The 23,494-nt window shown below is 32.7% G+C and overlaps 1 protein-coding gene across 1 annotated transcript; it reads right to left on the reverse strand.

The window, feature by feature from the left end:
* Positions 1 to 2,143: 2,143 nt before the first annotated feature.
* Positions 2,144 to 23,238, reverse strand: LOC129223873 (GDP-fucose transporter 1-like). The gene is made up of 7 exons (XM_054858240.1): positions 22,817 to 23,238; positions 16,985 to 17,045; positions 14,401 to 14,541; positions 11,382 to 11,498; positions 8,255 to 8,363; positions 4,526 to 4,818; positions 2,144 to 2,907 (listed from the first exon to the last, which is right to left on the reverse strand). The coding sequence occupies exons 1-7, from the start codon at positions 22,879 to 22,881 to the stop codon at positions 2,683 to 2,685; spliced, it is 1,011 nt and encodes a 336-aa protein (XP_054714215.1). The 5' UTR covers positions 22,882 to 23,238; the 3' UTR covers positions 2,144 to 2,682.
* Between the last annotated feature and the right edge of the window lie 256 nt (positions 23,239 to 23,494).

Consider the following 23,494-nt stretch of genomic DNA (forward strand, 5'->3'; position numbering starts at 1 on the left):
TTGTTCTTTAAGAAAGGGGAGAATGAGTTATAGTGGAACTCGCCATTCGTTCAACTCGTTATTAGTCTTGATTGTTCAAGCAAATATGCGCTTGTCATTTGTAAGCTCCTTCGCTATTCATATAGTGTCACTTGAAGGAGTTGGTTAAAGATCACACAAAAAAGTTGACAATTTAAGAACTTCTAGAAGTGCACCTAAAGTAGCAAGAAGTGGAAGAACTTTCTTCAGGTGAAGAGGAAAATATTAAGAGAAATATTTTTGAAGCAAAAATTGAAGTGAGTTATGACTGAAAAAATTGACATCGTGACATTGTTGTGGTCCATGCATGAGGCTGTGGTGGCCTGATCAGCAAGGCGTCGGATTCTTAACTGGAGGGTTCTAAATTTGATTCCCGGGGGTCAATGATACTTTGTGTTCATTAATAGTGACTGAGGCAAAACACAGAGTTGTGTTCATGCCCCATCCAACTGGTGAAACGGATATAGCAGTAGGTATGGGAGGACCCTGGAGTTCACTGTTGTGGTTCACGTGAGCATCAATTTGTTCAACAACAAAGTTTGTGTGTCAAGGGTAGGTAACATTGGCTAGGTTTTTAGGTAAAGAATTTTATTTCATTGCAAAAAGACAGTTAAAAGAAATACACCTGAAAGCGAGAAAACACCTGAAAGACTATTTTCTGATACTTTCAATGAAAGTGATTCCCCATCTAAATAGCAAGGTCAAGACATCCCTTTTCTCCACATTCTACCTAAGCCATTAGCTCATCTGACAGGCTCATTACAAGAACAGTTAAAAGTGTTACTTTATGTACAGTAATGTACACTTCTTGTTTTTAATAGGTTTAAATAAGCAATTAACTGGTCTAGAGCAGATTAATCCAATTTACATATCAAGCGTGAAAAAATGATTGATTCCCGATTCATACAAATTGACATTCAAACTGTCTTCTGGAACAAATTGCATACGAATAGCGAAATTCTGTGTGTGTGCAGCAATTTTATTTTACCCTGGCCATTTTGAAGATGTGTAAACTCCGATCACAATCACCACTAGGCCTTAAAAAGTGCATTCGGAAGGTAAAACAGTTAAAGATTATATCATAAGGATTTAATTAATGGTATAGTCCATTTTTATTCAGGCAATGCAGTTGGTTACCTTTTTAGGGCAACTGCTAAGTTTGGCTACCAACAATCGTTGCGTTAGCAGCCTGTTGTATGGAAAATGGTCGCCAGATGCAGAAAATAATTTCCTAATTATTATTTTATTTTTGATAATGTATGTCCTTATGATACAATACTACTTCAATACACAGACATATCTCCACTGCATGGTAGGTAAGCAAGACTATTCTGTGAAACAAAGTGCTCTTTAATTATGCACAACCTGTGTCATGGCGGTCCAAATATCTCATCAAAAGTGTTTTTGCATCAACCTTATTTCAATGACAAAAATAAAATTTAGCATATATTACTGATTTTAATAAAATATACAACGCATGTACTTTTTTTTCTTAATATGTCTCAGAATATATATATATATAAAAAAAAACACATTTTTAGATAAAATTCCTTTCAGAAGTATTCAGCAGATATTTCTATCCTCCTTTTGCCATTCTAAGTTACACCTATATAACACATGGAAGTCCTTTTATTATAATATGTGATTGGAATTTTAATTATATGAAAACTTGGCAAATAAAAAAGTAAGAACATCAGCCTATTTTGTGACAATCCAAGACATTTCAATCACCTTTTTTATAAGTTCAACCCAAAATTAATTAGAAGGATTGGTGAGTGCACCTCGAAGCATTATTTCTAAAATTTGATTTTCTTTTTTTTCTATTTCAGTTTGAAGTAAACATTTTTACAAATACAGATACTACAACTTCTCTCAAGTCTTACTTTTATTATTCAAGCAAAACTCTTTTGACTTCTGACTTTAAGCAGCAAGTAGATTGTTTCAAACCCTACCAAAAATAGCAATTTTTCATACCCCCCCCCCCCTTTTTTTTTTTGGAAAAGTGGAGAAAGCAGCCCAAGAGACTCCCAGGCTGCCACTGTAATACTTCCTCATAAGGTAAAATAAAATAAAAGCACTACAAACTACCTTTGAAGAAAAACTAATCATTTTAAAATAATTTATTTTTTAGCCTTTTTGACTTTTCTACTTACAGTCGCTTTATGTGACAGAGCCCAAACCAAGTTTGATCCTCAATACACTGTTCTTCAAAAAATTTATTAACAGTACCACTATGAGTTTAGCATTGTATATTGTATGGAAAATTGTTGATATTTATGACTTCGCAATGCTCTATTCATAATTTTACCGAAAGCATTCAATATTCATTGTAGCAGAGTTTCTAATGAGACACTCTATAACTAGTTTCTGCTGGAACATAAGATGGTCTCTAAAGAGAGGCTTTACACACACACACCATCATATGCAGATAAATTTATTAGCTGCATAGCTCAAATATGTCTCTTATTATTCTTAGAGACACCAAGTGCTCATAAAATACGAATACTTACAAGAAACACTATTCCTACATCCGTACTGACTTATCCATGATATGGTGTTATGTATAAATTTCAAAGTATAAGTTTTATTGTACGTTTTAATCCATTCATATTTTTTCTATTAGTCTTTTTGTACTCTCACTTAATAATTGCAAATTTAGTAGCTCTAAGAATTTGGATTTTCTACGTCTTTTTGCTGCCTGAGTTTTCTGTGCTCAGTCACCATTTCTAACTGCCGCACTCTTGTATAAGCTGCTGATCCAAAAAGGACAACAGAATTACTAATCCACCACATGAAAGTTTTGGATTCTTCAAACCACATTACAGCCATAACTGTTTGGGCACAGGCTTTGGCTGTTCCACTTATATTATGAGTAAGAGGTGAAGTGACCTGAAAGATAACAAAAAAGTCTGAATTAGAATGACTATTGTATTCTATTATTTTTTCAGAAGTTCAGAGTACATATGGGCTGTTTTGCATCGGGAATAACAACCCCCTCCCCCAATTCATTGCTTTGGAAAAAATTGCTTCTTAAATTATTTAAAGTTTCACAAAAAGTTAAATTACATCAAAAATTGTAAAGAAAAACATAAAACAGATGAAAATTATTTCCAGTAACAATCCTAATATCTATAACTGCCCATGGTCGAGTAACGCGCCTGTTTCAACAATGCAGCTCGTGCCACGGCATGATAATTTGATAATATGTTTTGGTAATGTTTAACATGCAGGAAAGGCTTTATTATGACGAGGCTGAACTCAATCCGGTAACTTAGCTGTTTTACTGGTAAGGCTGTGTCATTTCAGAGGAATGAAGAAACGAAAAAATGGTCAACAATGAACACTACCTATTGGAGTTAAAGGTTAATGCACTGGAGTTAGGGTTACAATTTCAACTATCAAAACATCGCCAAACAGGCAATGGCTTCGTTCAATTGTTGAAGCAGTTTTTCACCCCTCATACCTTGACAGGCGATTTTCTAGTTTATTGTTTTTTTTTTTTTTTTTTAAGTAACAGTAATGTGGAGTTATGGTTACATATTGTTCACAGTAAGCTGTACATTTTGATTAGACGAATTCAAGAGATTCATTAAATGACTTTCAAATCACCAGTACAAAGCTGCAGAAGTAGTAGCGAAACCCTAATCAAAATATCCCATAATTCACATGTTCCCACACATAGTACCAATTTTCATTGGTTCAAAAAGTTCCTGTTCTTATAATGTTAAAATGAGTATTTTTTAGTATTTTTTTTAAAAATAAGAACTATAATATTTTCATTTAAAACTAAAAAGTTGAATATACTAGGAGCACAACCAGAACTGTATCATAGGTTGAGGGAGACTGCAGGTTCATTATAATCCTTATACATACGAGAATATAGCAATATGACTCTCTCCAGCCACGGATTTGAGGAGGGGAGCATAACCAGGGCCTAGTTTTTGAAAAGGCTCAGGAAGCGTGAGCTTCTCAGAATTTTCAGAGGGCCGTATTTGGTGATAAATTTAATTCAGCAACTAAGTATAGAATTAAGTGCAAGCACATATAATGTGCCAAGTTTCTATATGCTATTAAAAATGTACTTTAATCAGCTGGAACATTTTCAGAAAAATTATTTGTAGCATTAGTGAAATTTGTTCCAAACAAAAAATCCCCAACCAAAAATTGGGGGTGGGGGCTGAAATGAGACTGAGCTTCCATTAACTTCAGAGGCCCTGAGCATAACCCTAAAATTCCTCTCTTGTTGGGCAGCTGTAGTATCTATGTACAGGAGCTTACACAGAAAAGGGGGGGGGGTGGAGAAGGGACATCTGTTGGCCTAAGTCTGATTCTGAAGGGGGGGGGCAATATTTTTAAAACTAGGGGTGAAATATAGGGTTAAACAATATGGAGAAAGGCCCGGAAAAGTCATTTGTGACGGGCTCCAAAATTTCAGTACACGCCCCTGTCTATGTATGTACAATCAATTCTTTGTATTTTTGGAAAATCAAACACAAAATTGTCCTACCTTTATTTGAAGACCAGTAACATAGGAAATCGCAAATCCAAAAGCTCCGCCAATCACCATCAAAATCCAAAAGTATAAATTATCTATCAACTGGAAATCAAGCACTGTTTTGAACTCTCCAAAAATAAACATTAATGGAAGAAAAAGAAAAGTAGCATTAATATTGTTGTAATATGTTAGTCTCCATATATTTCCTTCCACAGCTGGCAAAATTTTCTTCATATAGATTGAGTATAGAGAAACAAAGAAGCTAGCTAATACTCCATAAATAACACCAAGGAATGACAGAGAACCTAAATGACAAATAAACAATAAATTTAAATCATTTAAGTATTACTGGTGTTGAACATATAAGGCAGTGAGAAGCAAAGGGATGTAAGTGGACAGTTTTGAGCAATATGCGTTTAAAGATAACAGCCTAGGTAGGCTTTCATTGCATTTTTTTTTCTAAATCATGCTGTATTGCATTAACTACCAGGGCTACTAATACCATCTCTTGCAACCAAGACAGAGGAGAGGTTCACCTACCATGTGTACTGGTTAACTCCAAATTTTTAATTTTGCCACTTACACCCCTTTGCTTCTCACTGCCTCATATGTACATACACACCCTTTGATCTGTACTTTTTGGACAGTTAGGGATTTTTTAGAAAGTTTTATTAATTTTTTACTTTAACAAAGTTATAAAGAATGACACGTAAGAAATTTCATCTTGTATGTTAATTTTAAATAAAACTAAATGAATTCTGTAAAAGTTGTTTCTTTGCAAATGCAGTATTAATGCAGAGAAAACAGCCTACCCTTGCAGCCACATTTTAAGTAATGCTATTTCCTTTACAAAAATTTGCTTAGCTGTGTGGTTCTTTTTGTTTATTACCATAATTCATACTGATTGTTGCACTGAATAAACAGAATTTAGTATTTACAATTATTCTCAATGGCAGAAAATATATATAAAACCCTTCTTCTTGTACATTAATTCTTAATAAAACTAAGCAACCAACTTCTGTAAAAGTTGTTTCTTTGCCATTGTAGTATCAATGCAAAGAAAACTGCCTATCCTTGCCACACTATATTTTGAGCAATGATATATATATATATTTTAAAGTTACTCTGTTGTGTGATTCTTTTCATTTACTACTTTTATCGCACTGATTATTGCACTGAATAAACACAATTTATTATTTACAATTCTCAATAACAGAAATGTGTTATCTCTGTTAATGTAGTACTAAAACGGAGAATACAGCCTAGCCTAACTGCACTGCATTTTGGGAAATGATAATTTTTCTCAAAAGTTTGCGCTACTGGGTCATTCTTCAAAAAGTGTAACTTTACTGTCACACGCCTTTTACAGTAAAAAGGTTAAGGAACAATTCATTTAACAATGATCTTTAATTTCATCAAAAATATATCTATTTAAACCTACCAACAATTTTTTACTAATAATTTTTATTCTAGTATATTTTTGATTCACAACATGTGAATTCTCACCTCCCTGGCATTTCATACACCTTGTGTGACTTTATGTTGCTTAATAACTTGTTTAATTAAAATTATATACTTATTTATTATTCCTTTCACAAGTGTCTCAAATACTAATTGTTTCAGTATATTTAATTTTTTAATATTGCGTTTTAGTTTATTGTGTGACATGACTTCTTGTCCCACTAAAACAAACTTTCACCTCCGTTACCAAAACACAAAATGCCATTCCTCATTAAAACGTGGCAATAATGACATCAAATTTTATTTTATATGATACAAGGGAGCCCCCTTATTTATTTTCAGCCATAGTTGAAGTTGTGAGATTTTTGTTGAAAAACAAGTAGATAGATTTTGCTTTAAAAACTTAGTGTGATTATTCTGACTTCTCACCTCCGTGAAATTGAATTTCAGGGATGTAAATTAATGTAAAAAAAGAAGTGAACATGTTTTCATGTGCTTAACATATGTGCAGATTGTAGCAATGAAGAAAAAAAAATCCCTGAAAAATGTATCTATTAGGCCTATATTAATGGAAAATTCCTCACCTCTATGACAGACCTTATCAATGTCATTATTTCTGAGGTTAAAATAAATGATGGAGGGGAAATACATCAATAATAGGCATTCTAACAAAATTATAATTTGCCAGTATATCCTCAAATTTACTGAATACTATTTTTTAACACACATTTGAAACTACTAATTAAGCTGTACATTAGTTAAGAGAGCTTACTATTATGTTCCCACTAATCATTAAAATAGTCGATTGTTTGTACGATTAACAAAATTACTACTTTGATATTAAATTGCTCTTGATTTTTATATATTAAAAGTGTTTTTCTTTTTTTTCCTCGTGAACAAGGCATTTTTAATTTTTTTTTTATTCATGAGTAAAATAATTGGAACAGCTGGGTCATTGTTTATGGTTATTTCTAGTAGGTAACACTTTCATGTACGAATGGAAAAAAAGAAAAGAAAATAATAGGTTTCAAAATTGAAAAACATTTTTGTTCAAAAATACTTTTTCTGGAGAAGAACCCTACTGTGTAGTTCTTTTCACTCATTATTTTTATCAAACTGGTTGTTCCACTGAGGAAACTTAATTTAGAATTATGAATGGCAGAAAACTTGACACAAAAGAAATATGTAAATTCTTAATGGAATCACATTAAATATATGTTCTCTATTGAATATTGTTTCTCTACATATGCAATTTTACTGCAGAGAAAACAGCCTATCTCAGATACCACACATTTTGAGCAGTGGTATTTACTTTTAAAAAATGTGCTGTACTGTGTGCATATATGTGTTTTTTGAGCAATGACTTACTGCCCTTTTACCTCATCTGACCATTTTTTATCTTCCTATATCTTTTCAGATTACTATGAGGATGAGAAAAAATCTAGCTCATTGCTTTAATTATTTATTTAGAGGGACTAATTTTTGTCGCCAAGGTTACCAATTGTCTACGTTCATTCAAGGCTTATTTGAAGCAGTTTTTTTTTTTTGGTAAAATCATGTATAGATGAGCTTAAATGCAAAACTTTATCTAAATACAAAATTTCCAGATTACTTATTCCCATCCTTTAAGATCGATAAGAAATAAAAATACCATACTGGTATCTGCTGTAAATATAATCTTTATGATGAGTATGCAAGTGCAAATTGGTCATAAAATTTGTATCTTTATTACAGTATCCTCATTGCCATTTCTTTTTTATGGATATGCCTTTAATTGCTGAATCTAGAAAATCACCAGTCATCAGACATGTGCGAATTTCTTTTTCATTTCCATTCTATTCTATTTGTAGAAACAAGAAGCTCAACAAGTAGAGTTCTATCCTAACTTGTGACTGCAAAAAATAGAATTTGAATTCAAGAATTCGAAATTCAAATGTGAATACCAGGGGCTAGATGCTGGATGTTTCTTCTTTTTTTTCATTATCATTCATCACCTTTATCAAACTGATTGTTCTATTAAATATCCACAATTTAGTACTTAATCTGTTTTTCATGGGAGGGTTTTTTAAAAAAAATAATTTTACATATTGAACTTTGTTATTCAAGCAAAAACTTGAAATGAAATCAGGTAAAATCAACTAATAAATAATAAAACAAAAATAAAATATACACTCCAGGTTAATTTGCCACGAAACTTGGATTTTGTAAGAAAGTACTGAAATATGTTTAGATACATAATTGACAAGAAACTATTTTTAATGAACAAAAATTCAACCTTACCAGTAACTCCTTCCTGATTTACACCCAAGCCAAAACCAAATATTATAACTGCACAGCATAAAATAGCTTGAAATGATACCTTCTGATGTAAGAGAGTAAATGTAAGAACCTAGAAAGTACACAGAAAAACAAATTTTAATTTGTGGTTAATGATTTCTCAAACTTTGATTTTTCATAAAAAATTATGAAGCCATTACTTTTCGAATTACACAGAATAATAAATTAGATGGCTACCTTAAATGGGGGAGAATAAAATTTATAAAGGGCCAAACTGTTTCCAAGAGAAACAACTCCTTCTAATGCCATGAAGTAGATTGAGATTATATGTTTGACCCTGATTAAGGGAGCCATGTAGGTTCTCAAAGACAGTCTATCATTTGAATGCATTTTATTTAACAGATTAGTGTTATGTTTTATGTTACTGTTTTAGGTTATTTCACTAAAATAAGCAGAACTAAGAAGAAATGAAGAGTATGTTGTTGATATACCGAGAAAACTTTACTCTGTGCAATGTGCAAGCTCTTCAAATTCTAGCAGCATACTGTGAATTGGTTAGAAAATACCCAACTTTTCTCAGCCGAAGAATGGGTACTATCTCCATTCAGTGAGAATGAGCTTGGAGTGAAGAGTACTGTGATAAATAAATTTTTACCAGTGAAATACATCAAAATTATGATACCATGTCTGGTACATGAGTAGTAATGTTTAAGTTATACTTTTGGTAGGATTAAGATGTAAAATGTTTGAAGAATAGTTACATTAGAATTCAGAAAGAATTTGTGTAAAAGTTCATATAATATATCAAGCTCAAAACAATACACAGAATAAAATAGGCTAGACAAGTAACAAAACTGGATGAAAACAAAGTACAAACCAAATTCTTTGACTAAATCAAACAGATCAGAAAAGAAACAAGCCCAAGTTGAGAAGGATCCAAAAAAACACCTGAAAATCCTAAGACTTAAAAATTAGAAAACTTTGGAGAAACGAATAGGAAGTAATTCTGAGGAAGATCAAGGTTCACAAGAGTTTTCTTTTTCTTGGAATGAAAGAAAGGAAATGTGTAAAACTAATTTTATAAAATTAGGGCAAAATGTTAATTGAAAGCTCATGCAACTAAATCATGAATGTTTTTAGCCAACAGTGTAGCATTGCTAGTAACAAGGCCAATAAGATGCTTGGGTTTATCAATTGATCTATTTCAAACAAATCTAAAGAAGTTCTTCTGCCCTTATATAGAAGTTTGGTAAGACCTCATTTGGAGTATGCTGTTCAGTTTTGGTCTCCTTATCTTAAAAAAGACATTAATGTATTGGAAAGGGTTCAAAGGCGAGCTACAAGGCTAATAAATGGACTTTCTCACTTAGACTATGATTCCAGGCTTAGAAGGTTAAAAATGTACAGTCTTGAGCAAAGAAGAGACCGAGGGGACATGATTCAGTTGTTTAAATTTACTAAAATGAAAGATGTTACGGGGCTGAAGTTTAGCACTGAAAGCAGGACAAGGGGTCATTGTTTTAAGCTATTTAAATCTCAGGCTAACATGGATATTAGGAAAAATTATTATTATAGCAGGGTAGTGGAACCTTGGAACAGTTTACCGGAAGAGGTGGTAATGAGCAAGGGAGTAGATAGTTTTAAGAGGGCCATTGATCTTCACTGGGGATTGTAAATTGACTAGGACCAGTCTAGCTGGACCCAGAGCCTGTTGCTGGTCGTCACTTTTGTATTTGTATTTGTATAACTGTATAAATAAACTATTATGCTGCAACTAATATGATTATTGTATGTTTATCTGCAATGAGATATTCTTTCACACACAAAATATCAAGATATAAAATACTTTCTTTTCAAATACTAAGCAGGATTCAAGATTTTCATGTTCCAACTTAATTGAAGTCAAAAATGATGGCAAAGTTAACCTGTATGTTATGCCAATTAGTGATGCATGGAAAAAATAAAAGTTTTCTTGCTAACTCGAAAATAAACCAAAAAACAAGTTTTATTATTGTTATTATTTGCTAACTTAAACTGGTAGAGTTAAAACCCAAATTTTGAATATGTAACAGTTAAAGGATTTAAATAAGGCATTAAAAGCTTTTCTGGGGAAAAAAGACTAATATAGTAGAATACCTTTATAATGCCGACTTATATAACGCAATTATCTATACACCATACAACTTTTCAGAAGTAAACAATAGGTTTTGAAGTTTAAAAAAAACCCTGTTTTTCTTTGCAAACATAAATATTGTTTTGAAACAGTTTTTCATGTTTCCATCTTAATTCAAAGCTTTTAAATGAAAATGAGTACTCACTGGAAACAGAAAATACCAGATGTCTCTTGAAAAATGCAGCTGTTATGCAAACCATGGAGCTAGCAGAAATTCACTTTCTTTTGATTGTGAAACATATTTGTGAATGACTAATTGTAGTATAAGTGCTTTAATGCTCATTGCAGATAAAACTCACTCTAAAGTGCTAATAGATAAATTCTGAATAGGTTTCAAAATTTGTGAAATGATCTATATAATGCAAAAACCTGTATAACGCAAATGCTCTGGTTCCAAGGTGTGCTTTATGACGGTCTTCTACTGTACATCACTTAAGAACACTAATGAAGTTTTGGGCATAATGCGAATCTTTTTAGAGATATGTGAATCCACCCATTTAATAATGATTTTTTAAATTTAAACTTCTTGTTAATGAAAAAAAAGTCATTGTTTTAGTGCTTAGTAATTATATCATTTAGTGTTTAATATTTTATATCATGTTTCAAAAAGAATTTTTGTGATGTTTGTTTTAAAACAATAGAAGTGAAACTAGAAAGTTTTAAACAAAAAGACACCCAAACAGATCACGCATGCTACATTAGTGTCTGTTTCATAATGCATGTTTAAAAAGAACAGTGAACATAATAAGGCACATAATCGGCACATTTTTAAACAAAAATTTTAAAAATATAACAAGCTTCTTTCTTTTTATGTTAAAAATAAAATGTTATTCAATTTCAAAAAAAAAAAAAAAAAAAAAACACTATCACTTCTTTCAATATTAAAAAAGCAAATACCACAGAAAAACAACATTCCTAATGAAACAGCTGAAAAGCATATTCCTGAAGGGTACTTACAACATTGAAAACAGTTGTCAGTGATCTGCCAATATAATAAAAAGGAACTCCAACATGTTTAAGGCATAAATTGTTAAAGGTTATCATTGCAACAAAAATGACAGACAAAGGTAACACCTGCAACAAAAATAAATGCAAAGCAATTAGTATTATTTGAAGAAATAACTTTGGAAAATAATGATAATAGTAGTTATGCAAGCTATTCATTTTTATTATTATTATTTTTTTTTTAGCTTTAGCTTATTTCTTTAATTTTTGTTTTTATAACATTGTACAGGATTGTTTTTAGAAAATTTACAGGGATCTATCTTAAGTCAAGAAGAAGCAGTTATTGATCGGAGTGTCTCCTCAATCATTCCAGGCTTTAAATTTAGTCAGCAGTACAGTATTTCAAGCAATAAAGCCAACAGAATGTTGGGGTTTTTTAATTGGTCTATATGACACAATTCTAAGAAAGCTTTTCTTTGTACAGAAGTTTGGTAAGACCTCATTTGGAGTATGCTGTTCAGTTTTCGTCTCCTTAACTAGAGATCTTGAGAAAGACATTCATTTATTGGAAAGGGTTCAAAAGAGGTCTACAAGGTTAGTGATTGGGCTTTCTAGTTTAAGTTATGATTCCAGGCTTTGAATGCTAAAATATATATAGTCATGAGCGAGGAAGAGTAAGAGGGGATATGATCCAGTTAATTAATTTCATTGAAAAGGAAGATGTTCATGGGGTAAACTTCTAAAAACAGGGGTCATAGTTTTTAGCTTTTTAAACTCCAAGCTAATCTTGCAATCAAGAAAAATCATTACGTTGACAGAGTTGTTGGCATTTGTAAAAGTTAACCATCCATGCAACAATATTTACACAATATTTATACAAGGAAAATCATAAAAGATCACAGATAATCATCCTTAGTTCCAATCTTACATGATATAGACGAACGCGCGAACGGAGTTCGCAGAAAATTTTTGGCTCTGCAGAAATTTTTTTTCAAACTGCTACCCGTTGATTTAAAAAAAAAAAAAATATTTTTTTTAAAGGGAATTTTTAAGAAAAATCCAGAATTTATTTCTGTTAAAGCCTTTCTCCAAAAGCCTTTTAAAGCACATGTGTAAAAAAAAAATAATGGTTTTGGCAGTTTTCTTCAGTTGGTGAAAAATAAGCAAACTATATGTTATTGCAAAAAAAAATTAAATGATTTAATGATTTAAAGCACTTTTATTTTTGTCTTTTTCATATTTGAATATAAATTTAATTTTTATTCAAGGGTGAGTTAGGCAAAATAATTATTTGCAGAAATTTTTCCAGTTAGGATTTGTGTTCGCAGAAAGCTTTTCATTTTATCTAAGTCTGCTTAGTTCATATGATCACCGATGAGTTACATAGGCAGAAGATTACAATTAAAAAAAAAACATTATTGGGCCTTATATAGTAGTCGGAAGTTGGATTAAATTTGGAGGAGAAAATGCTTTGTAAAGTAAAACTTTAAGGGAAAACAAACCTGAGCAGATTTCTTTATGCAGTCTGCACCGATATTCCCAGCAAGAAACAAAACTGAAGTAATTAAATTTAGAGTACATATCCTAGAAATTACAAAACACCTGTCCAAAAGTCATAGTTTCATTACTAATTCAAAAGTGACTGCGATGCAGAACCAAACCAACAACAAAACAAGAGTAAATAAATATGTAAATGTGAAGTTATGGGTTCTTATATTATTTCAAACTAATGCAATACAATCTATGAAACATTACCACATCTTTCCTTTTCATCACATCAATTACACCTATTTGAACTATTGAAAGAAACACGATTTATTTCCCAAAGAAGAATGGATTAATCAGTTAAAAAAATTTGCTTACCATAAGAAAGAAGTTTAGTGCAACCACTCTCAGAGATTTTTCAACCTCAAAGACCTGCTAAATGGGTTTAGTGGGAGTTATGAAAATCTTGTTTTAAGTAATTGCTGGGAAGAATATATGTTAATATTTTACATAATATTTTTTTCTGTATGTATATGTAACAGTATAAAATATGTAGAATAATAACCCTTAATCAATGAATTTCAATGCGGAGCAACTTTTGTTTTCTCATACATATTTTTAGTTTAAACATGCCCACGATAATTGATCTACTGTACTTTTTAAATGCTTTTAATATTAATAATGTCTGCACAGATGGCAAAATCCAGGGGTCATTGTGTTAAGTTTTTCAAATCTCAAGCTAATCTTGAATTCAGAAAAACTAACTACTTCAAGGGGGTTGTAGGCATTTGGAATAGTTTACCAGAAGCAGCTGTCACTTGCATAGGGCTGAATAGTTTTAAGAGGACTCTAGATCTTCATTGGGGATTGATAAATTGACTAAGATCAGCCCAGCTGGTCCCAGAGCCTTTTGCTAGTTGTCACTTTTGTATTAGTATTTGTAAATTACTAGTAAAGAATTAGATACAATAGATCCAATAAGGATTTTTCAAACATTCAATGCATGTTTTCGACTACTTTTTATGTATTCAATGCATGTTGTTATTTCAAAAAAAAAAAGGAAATAAACTGGAAATGAATGACTGATAGTTACTAATTCTTCAAATTGTGAAGCAAAAAAGAAAGAATTTTTTCCTAGAATTTTGAACCCATTATCTAACTCAAACTCTTCAACTTTGATTCATTTAAGGATTCAAGAATGTAGTTCAAATGGATTAGTTGATCATCTAATATGACTCATATTTTTTATGGAGTGTTTTTAATGACACTCAGATTAATTACAGCTGTTTAGTCTTTTTTTTTTTCTAAATGAAAAGCGCAAAATTTATGGTAGGGGAGAAAATGATTATATTAAAAGTTTTTCTATGGCTTTTAAGAATAAACTTTGGAGAATTTGTTAACAAATGTGTGAATATTGAACATAGTCATTTTAAATTGATATTGAAAAACAGAAAGACAAATGCATGAGTTACAAGATGAATAAATTTTTAATAATTGACTAAATTTAAAATGAGCAAAAGAGAAGATAAAACAAAATAGCACTTACATGTTTTAAAATATCAGCACTGAGAGTTATAACCGGAAAAGAAAATAATGTTGGCAATGTTCTGGTGAAAGCCCTCAAGATCACACAAAGAACAACAGTGACTATGCATTGGAAGCAAGTAATAAACAAAGGAGCATCAATCTGAAACGAAAAGTGTCTATAATCAAACAAGCCTCATCAATAGAAATCACAGCAGATATATATTTTTTGTCATCTAACTTTTATTACTCAGACTGATACCTTTTTCTTATTAAATGATATGAATTATCATCTATCTTATGAGAGTAAGATATATTTAAAAATACTGCTTGGATAACAGAATAGTTATTTCCCCATCTCAGCACAATAAAATAAATATAAGTAATGATAATAAAAAAACCTCAGCACCACTCCTGCATTACTTTAGAGTTTTAATTTTGGGAGCATTTCTTTTAGGGGATAATTGGGTATTTAAAGCCAGTTTGTTTTGCTTCTTTTTTTAAGGGGAAGAAGAGGGGCGGCAGATTTCACATCAGTCTATGAGTGGTACAGAGCTGAATTTGGTCCTGATAAGCATGTTTGTAAATAGCAAAAGAAACTACATCCTCTGAAAACATCATCAATTTTTTTTTAAATTTTATCACACAGCATGAATATGATTTTATAGTACAGTATAACCCCAATTTAATGAAATTGTCAAGAGATTGGAAAAATTTATTGTTAAATCAAAGACATTGTTAAATCGAGGAGCATGAACATTCAATGCAGTCAAATCCAGACCAGTGAAATGTATCCTTAAATTGAGGAAATTGTTAAACTGAAATTATACTGTACTTAATTGTAATATTTTTCTAGATTAAAGGAAAGAAAGAGCTGATGAAACCGTGCAAAGTATTACAAAACAGTAATCAAGTTAAAAATTTTGGATATGGGAGAGGTTTTAATATTTTTTTTATCCTTGCCCGCATTATCAGAAAAATGTATCAGCAAGTGAAATTAAACAACTAATTTCTATTTAATAACCTTAATGAAGAGTACAGCAAGGGGAAGGGGGGTTTAAATTGTCTACCCCTTGGTTTTAAGTCATGTTACCAATCCTATTTTTACACTTAAAAGGGCTGTTATGACCCTGCCCTCTTCCCGAAGGCAACTTCAGGCTTTGCTAGTGAGCATAGCCTTCATTTTATTCACAGCTTCTTTCGATCAAATCTTATTATCTGCTCATTTAATGGTGTATAACAAAAAGTATTAAAAACTGTACATTCTTTTATAACATAATATATATCGGGTTTTATATTCTGAAATAATGCTTAATAAACTAAATAAAAAGGAGTTTATTGAAGATGAAAATGTTTTTTAAAACAGAGCACTGTACATAAACTTTGACATCAGAGTTAAATCAAATGTAACATTTTCTTCAGTTTTGCTTTTTATTATTTTTCCCTTCCAATGTGAGATGCATATTCAGGGGGGCCTTAAATATCACAAAGCCCCCCCCCCCAAAAAAAAGTGAGGAAAATACCCATCAAAACACCCTCCCCCTAATAATTTCAATGCCGCAGTCTGTGACATGACCCCACCTAGGTGGGGAGCCCTGGCATGTTAGCAACAAATATGCTGATAAAATGTTACGAGTTAAAAATAATAGTATTCACATGAATATTCTGAAGTTAATTCGAAGATTATCTATCTTTTCTTCTTTATTTATATATTAGTGGTACCTGCACGGCTTTGTCCATAGTAGAAAATTAAAAGATCATTTGGTTTGCTTGTATATTTGCAAATAATAGATGATGAATTTCTCTCCAATTTGCTAGACTCATTTGCTTGTCCATGTTACGGTTCCATGTTATGATAATTTTGTAATTTATTCGTCCATGTTGTGATAATTTGCTCGGTAAGATTTTCGTAAAATTGGAATATAAAAAGAACAAAATCAAATTTTCGAAAAATTGCTTCGAGGTTCACATTTTTATGCTACAAACTAATTTTCCAAATTTCATGAAAATCGGCCGAACGGTCTAGGTGATATGCACCTCACAGAGCTCCAGACAGAGAGAGATCCAGACGTCTAGACAGAGAGACTTTTAGCTTTATTATTAGTAAAAATTTTTATTACTACTATTTGAGAGGTGTTGGTCTTATAGTTGGGACAAACCTAATCTGGCAGCATTATGAAGACTATGTGGATCCTCATTACAGTATTACGCAGCTGCCAGGATAGGTTTGCCTTAACTATAGATGCACAGCAGATGAACAAATTGGGCCAGAGAAGAAAAAGTGCAATTACTCTTGATTTGGATTTCATGAAAGTTAAGTAAAATATCAGCCAGTAATAACTATCCAATTTAAACTTCAAAAAATGCTAGATAGACGTCAAGAAATGCACTTTACTGATAACTTGTATATGCTTTCAAAAATTGTTTGCAAAGGGCTGAGGGGGGGGAGGGAAAGAGCAAGTCGGGACAGTTAACTAATACTTAAATGATCGCACTCAATGCCCCTCTAAATAATGACATTGTATGGAAAGGGAATTGAGCTTTCCTTTACTATACTGATCGCACATACACAACACAATAAAACAAAGGGAGAAAAAAGTACTGACCTGAAATTCTTTACTACTTAAAAGATATTTGTTGATGAATACAAGAGATATTGACACAAACCTAAATTATAAAATTTTCATATTAATGCCTTAGTTAAAAACAAAAAATTAACGATATATTTTATATGATTGATTAATTCAAATATAAAATGGATGACCAGTAACAGGCTCCCTGTCAATCGGGCTTGCTCAAGTCAAGAACCTTTTTTTTATTTTATAATCGAACTCTGTTAGTGAGCCCAACGGAAATTTTGAGATAAGATCTAAATCACGAAAACAATTGATGATAGGCCCTTTTTTAGAAATTCGTGGAGCAGAGAAGCATTTAAAAATTGTATATTTGTTGAACAGACTGATATCATTTCCAAAATATACTTCCGCGAATGTTGTAGCTGAAAGTCATCAGAGAGAGAGAAAAAAAGAAAGAGTCCACCATAACAACAAATGTGAATATTTTGAAGTTAAACAGCCTGACACAAACTTAACTTCTGAAATGCAGAAAAACTTCACACTATTTTGAAACCATGGATACAAATTACAATGATTTTCGGGATGTATTTCAGACTCCACGATCCTCGAAAACAATAACAAGGAAGAGAATAAGACAGTTCAAATCAAACTATCAACTTCGGAACAAATCTGATATACCCCCCTCTTGGCGACTTTTTCCTGTTGGTGCCAAAAAAGCGTCGCCAAGAAAACTATGTATGACGTCATATGTCATACATCGTTCTTAGCGATGCTTTTTTAGCGCCAACAGGAAAAATTCAAATTATGTCATTAATTATTTAATGAAATTAATGCATTAATTTTTTTCCGTTGTTTCTCCGGGATACGAGCCCTCGGTCTCATAGTACTTTCGTAATGAGACCTCGGCTCGCCGGCCCTGCCTCGGTCTCATTACGAAAGTACTATGAGACCTCGGGCTCGCCAGGACCTCGCTGCCGCTCGGTCCGTTATCCCTCCGACTTTTAATCTACATCACAGTCGGATATAAGTCACAGATCTCCTCCGTTCAGTATACAATAAAGTCACAGATTTTATGTGAAATTAACACCATTTTTGTGCTACAAAAATGCCAACCAGACCAAAATACAAACTACCAGAAACACACTAAAAACACAATAATTCAAAATATGTTCACTTACCTTTTTTACTTTTCTTTTACTTCCTCACGTGAGGCAGTGCACATATGTTCTGCTCTTAGGGAAATTATCCCATTTTTTATTATCATTACTTTACAAAAATATTTAAATTATGTTTGTTTTGACAAAAAAAATTCCAAAAAAAAACAACCTTATTTTACTTGTATTTTGTACTCCACCCAATTAATTTTGCGAATTATTTCCAAAAACTTTACAAACATATCCTCATTTTTGTATTCACAATTTTTCATTCAAAAATTTCAATTGATACATTTGGACAACATCACAAACCGAACTCATAATTAAAATAGAAAATTCAACTAAATTAACATTAAAAAACAAGAAAAAGAATACTCTAAAATAAAGTTTGAATTGAAACTTTATTTTAGAGTATTCAACTTAAAATCTCCCTAAGAGCGGAACATATGAGCACCTACCTCCTACCACAGAGACACGTGCAAAAAGACAGACTTCGAGAAACTACTTTCCAGCGTTCAAGTTGCAAAACCAGGGTTGCCAAGTTATCGCCTTATTGGCGATTTTCGTATCGAGCGAAAAATTAAAATCTCGCCAAGAGGGGGGCATATCAGAGGAGAGCCTCAACTTCTTTGGTACAGTACAGAAATTTAAAAATAACAAAGCAAGCATGCATAAATATTTATGAGTTTTTTCACAAACCCGTTTTTTACGAGCACTCGATTATAATGAGCAAATATTGCAGTTCCTCTGCGCTCCTTATAAGAGAGTTTGACAGTTATAACATTATAAGTAGCAGTTGATTTTAAAAATGCATAAAAAAAATTTCATCAAGTTATCAGCACAGCTGTAGTAAAAAAATAATAAATAAATAAATATAGAATAAAATAAAATTAAAAAAAAATAATTAATTTGAACTTTGACATCTGGATTTCAAATTATGTTTTTCGCAATCACGAGTGTGTGTGTGCATATAGGCGTGTGTGGGGGGGGGGGGGATGGGGTATGTTTGTGTGCGTAGGCATGTGTGTTTGTGTGGGGGGGGGGGTTGTATGTGTGTGTAGTTGTGTGTATGTGTTTGTGTGTGTGCATGTGTAGGTGTCTGTATGTATGCATGTGTGTGTATGTGTTTGTGTGTATAGGTGTTTGGGTATGTGTAGGTGTATGTGAAAGTGTAGGCTAGTAAGTGACGCAACCTGGAAATGGTTTTCGCTAGAGGAGCAGCATCATGAGGCGGCCGGCCGATGGTGGTGCTGCAGAGGGAGGGGGGGGGGGGAATAAAATCATAGGAATTCAAAACTGTCAAGTAAGAACAATAAGCAATCGTGATTGCTCAAAAAAAAAAAAGAAAATTAATTTGAATTCTGAAATTTTGAATCCAAATTATGTTTGGCTCTCCTCTGATATGCCCCCCTCTTGGCGAGATTTTAATTTTTCGCTCGATACGAAAATCGCCAATAAGGCGATAACTTGGCAACCCTGGTTTTGCAACTTGAACGCTGGAAAGTAGTTTCTCGAAGTCTGTCTTTTTGCACGTGTGTGTATGGTAGGAGGTAGGTGCTCATATGTTCCGCTCTTAGGGAGATTTTAAGTTGAATACTCTAAAATAAAGTTTCAATTCAAACTTTATTTTAGAGTATTCTTTTTCTTGTTGTTTTTTAATGTTAATTTAGTTGAATTTTCTATTTTAATTATGAGTTCGGTTTGTGATGTTGTCCAAATGTATCAATTGAAATTTTTGAATGAATCTTCTTTTTCTTTTTCGTCAGGTCGTCCAACGTTTGGACGTACCGGAGTCCTAAATAGATTTTTTATATATATATTTTATATTTAAATATTTTTGTAAAGTAATGATAATAAAAAATGGGATAATTTCCCTAAGAGCGGAACATATGTGCACTGCCTCACGTGAGGAAGTAAAAGAAAAGTAAAAAAGGTAAGTGAACATATTTTGAATTATTGTGTTTTTAGTGTGTTTCTGGTAGTTTGTATTTTGGTCTGGTTGGCATTTTTGTAGCACAAAAATGGTGTTAATTTCACATAAAATCTGTGACTTTATTGTATACTGAACGGAGGAGATCTGTGACTTATATCCGACTGTGATGTAGATTAAAAGTCGGAGGGATAACGGACCGAGCGGCAGCGAGGTCCTGGCGAGCCCGAGGTCTCATAGTACTTTCGTAATGAGACCGAGGCAGGGCCGGCGAGCCGAGGTCTCATTACGAAAGTACTATGAGACCGAGGGCTCGTATCCCGGAGAAACAACGGAAAAAAATTAATGCATTAATTTCATTAAATAATTAATGACATAATTTGAATTTTTCCTGTTGGCGCTAAAAAAGCATCGCTAAGAACGATGTATGACATATGACGTCATACATAGTTTTCTTGGCGACGCTTTTTTGGCACCAACAGGAAAAAGTCGCCAAGAGGGGGGTATATCAGATTTGTTCCTTATGTTTTTTGCAATCGCGAACTGAGACAGGACCCTACTCATTGGAGTTAGTTTCTAGAAATGGCTCCTGTTCCCCTCAAGTCTGCCTCTCCTCCTACGTGTGCATAGTTGTGTGTGCGCGTAGACCTGTGTGTATGCACGTAGGCGTGTGTGAATGTATGTGTGTGAAGTCGTGTGTGTGTGAACGTGCGTGTGTATAGGACATGGACGCCTCCGACCAGGAGATCGGATAGCTCAAAACCGGAGCAGCCGCGTCGCGCCGCGCCGCCAGCAGAGGACGGTGGGCGGTGGTGCTGGTGTCCCTGGTTTAAGTTGAAAAAGGCACGGACACCAAAAACGGTCAAATGAAAGCAATAAGCAATCGTGATTGCTCAAAAAATAAATAAATAAATTTGAATTTCGTCATCTTGAATTCAAATTATGTTTTTCTCAATCATGAGTGTGTTTGTATGTGTGTGTGTGGGGGGGGGGGGGTATGTGTATGTGTGTAGCATGTGTGTTTGTGTCTGTGTGCAGTCATGAATGTGTGGGCAGTTGTGTGTATTTGTGTGTATGTGTAGGTGTCTGTATGCATGCATGTGTATGTGTTTGTGTATGTGTGTATGAGTTTGTGTGTGCGTGTGTGTTGGTGGTGTGTATGTATGCATGTGTGTGTAGGATATGGACGCAACCTGGAGACGGTTTTCGCTAGAGGAGCAGATCGTGAGGCCGGCCGACGCGACGGGTGGTGCTGGCAGAGGGTGGCGCCGCGCCCGGAGGGTGGCGGTGGGAAAATAAAATGATAGGACATCAAAACAGTCAAATGAAAGCAATAAGCAATCATGATTGCTCAAAAAAAAACCTTTGAAACAATGTTAGAATTATGAGGGTTTTTTTCATTATAAGCAGAAGTAAAAATTTCATTTCTTGAATTTTGAAACTATAGCTGGAACTTCTTATTTTGCACAGTTCATTGTTCCAACATTACTAAAACTCTTTGTTCTTACATTTTGAAATCTTCAACGAAGAAAGTGAAACATCTGTAATTTTATTTTGGCAGTAATTATAATAAGGTTGGAACAAATAATTTACTATGCTCTAGCCTAAACTTTGATTACTTGGACTTGTTTAATTTTTTCTAAATACAGAAATTTGTCCAATAAATATTTTGACTTTTCGTTTACAGATAGGCTGAAATTTGATTCTGAATGTACAGTGCTTTTCAGGAACATACAGTAAAAAGTGGCCCTTTTGTTTCCGCAAGTTTATCACTTGCAATGGCTTCATTTAGTTTCTAGTAAAACTTAAAGTTACCAGTAAAAGTTTTCCTTAGCAACAATAATGAGTTAAATTTGTCAGACAGCAAACATGGAGATCTTGTTAACTTACAACTGAAGTGCAGAAATTCTATAATTTCCAAAAACCTACCAATATGCATAGTTACATGAAAGATTTCAGTCCCATGTCTTAGATCACAAACAATGAATATGTAAACCCTTATACTAGACAGCTAATAATCCCCTTACGCCTGAAAACCCTATAAATGCTTCAAATTCATGTATTGAAGTTCTATGAAGCATTTAAAAGTTTCTGCACTGTCTCCACATCAGTGAATCTGCTTATACATCTTTTTTCTCAAAGGGGACACCAACCCGTATTTCTATTTTTAAACAGGCCCAGATCTATAAATTTTGGACCTCCTGCTACAAAATATGCAATGTTAATAAGTCTTAGTGCAAGTTTTTAAAATTTTTTGTTTCAAGTTCTTGGACTGTAGAGCCCCTTAAGGACGTTTGTCTCTCCACACTGCAGTGTCTGCGAGTACGCAGATCCGGACCTGATCTCTAGTTTGGGTTATTTACAAAACAAAACCTTTTTTTCCTTTAAAACTTTATATATCATCACACAGCACAATTATTTAGAGAAAAGTCAGAAAATATTAAAAAGTTTTTAAACATAGAAAATCAGTTACTAATAAACATTCGCAAGGGTCAAATTGACCCCTTTAATTCTAGTGACAAGCAATCAAAATAATCGTAATGCTACCAAAAATTCTGAATTAAAAAAAAAAAAAAAAACATGTAGTTTCCAATAGTTCATAAAATGTTGAAAAATACTTTTCAGAAACATATTTCATGCAGCAAATACATATAGCTAAAAAAAAACTTGAAATTATTTGACCATTTGTCTGATTGTAGAAAGGTTGTTCTTCTGCCTTTAGGGACATAGAAAATGAGAGATTAATAATAATATTAAAAAGAAAAAAAAAATCCTTACCAATAACTACAAACAACAATGAAGATGCGAAGATATTTTGTAAACAGCGATTCCGGTCTATTCATTTTTTTTTTTTTAATTTTTAACGTTTATCATTTAGAGCTGCAAAAATGACAACACACTTCGACAATATGGAGTTAAGTAGCATTTAAAAAACAAAAAACGATAGTCTTTCGTGTTCAAAACATCGAAAGTTTAATCGTCTTTGATCATCCTCTGGAATCAGATGTCAACGACAAAACGTTCGCGTCAATTAAATGACCGTCAAATTGAAACAGAATAAATTTTCAGTACAATTTGCTGTACCTTTTTGTTCTAAAAATCCGAAACAACTACATAAAAAGACTAAGCTACTTAAAAATACATAAGACTTGTCATAAGGTTGGCCACAGGCCTAAAAAAATATTTTTCGCAAAAACCATCGTCTGCTATTTTACGATGAAGTATAGATGTTTCTGGTGCTGCTTTTGAAAAACATTTTTCGAGAAACAAATCTTTTAACAATCGGACAACAACAGTGACATTCCTTATCAAAACGAATTTCGCATCATTTTTTTTCTTTGTTTTTCTTTTCAAAAATCGATGTACTAAACTACTATTATTATTATAATTTTATTATTATTACTCATTTCCGGTGAAATGACATGTTGAAAGGGGCGGAACTTCCTTCTTCCTGAA

This window comes from Uloborus diversus, chromosome 6 (assembly GCF_026930045.1).
Source record: "Uloborus diversus isolate 005 chromosome 6, Udiv.v.3.1, whole genome shotgun sequence".
NCBI classification, from domain to species: domain Eukaryota; kingdom Metazoa; phylum Arthropoda; class Arachnida; order Araneae; family Uloboridae; genus Uloborus; species Uloborus diversus.

What these genes read in the sequence shown, in the direction of transcription:
- LOC129223873 (XM_054858240.1), bottom strand. Translation starts at nt 22,881, where the DNA reads ATGAATAGACCGGAATCGCTGTTTACAAAATATCTTCGCATCTTCATT. An exon ending in AAATCAGGAAGGAGTTACTG is followed by an intron (nt 4,819 to 8,254) that starts GTAAGGTTGAAT and finishes TTTGTCATTTAG; the next exon opens with GTTCTCTGTCATTCCTTGGT. An exon ending in TTACTGGTCTTCAAATAAAG is followed by an intron (nt 2,908 to 4,525) that starts GTAGGACAATTT and finishes GTTATCTTTCAG; the next exon opens with GTCACTTCACCTCTTACTCA.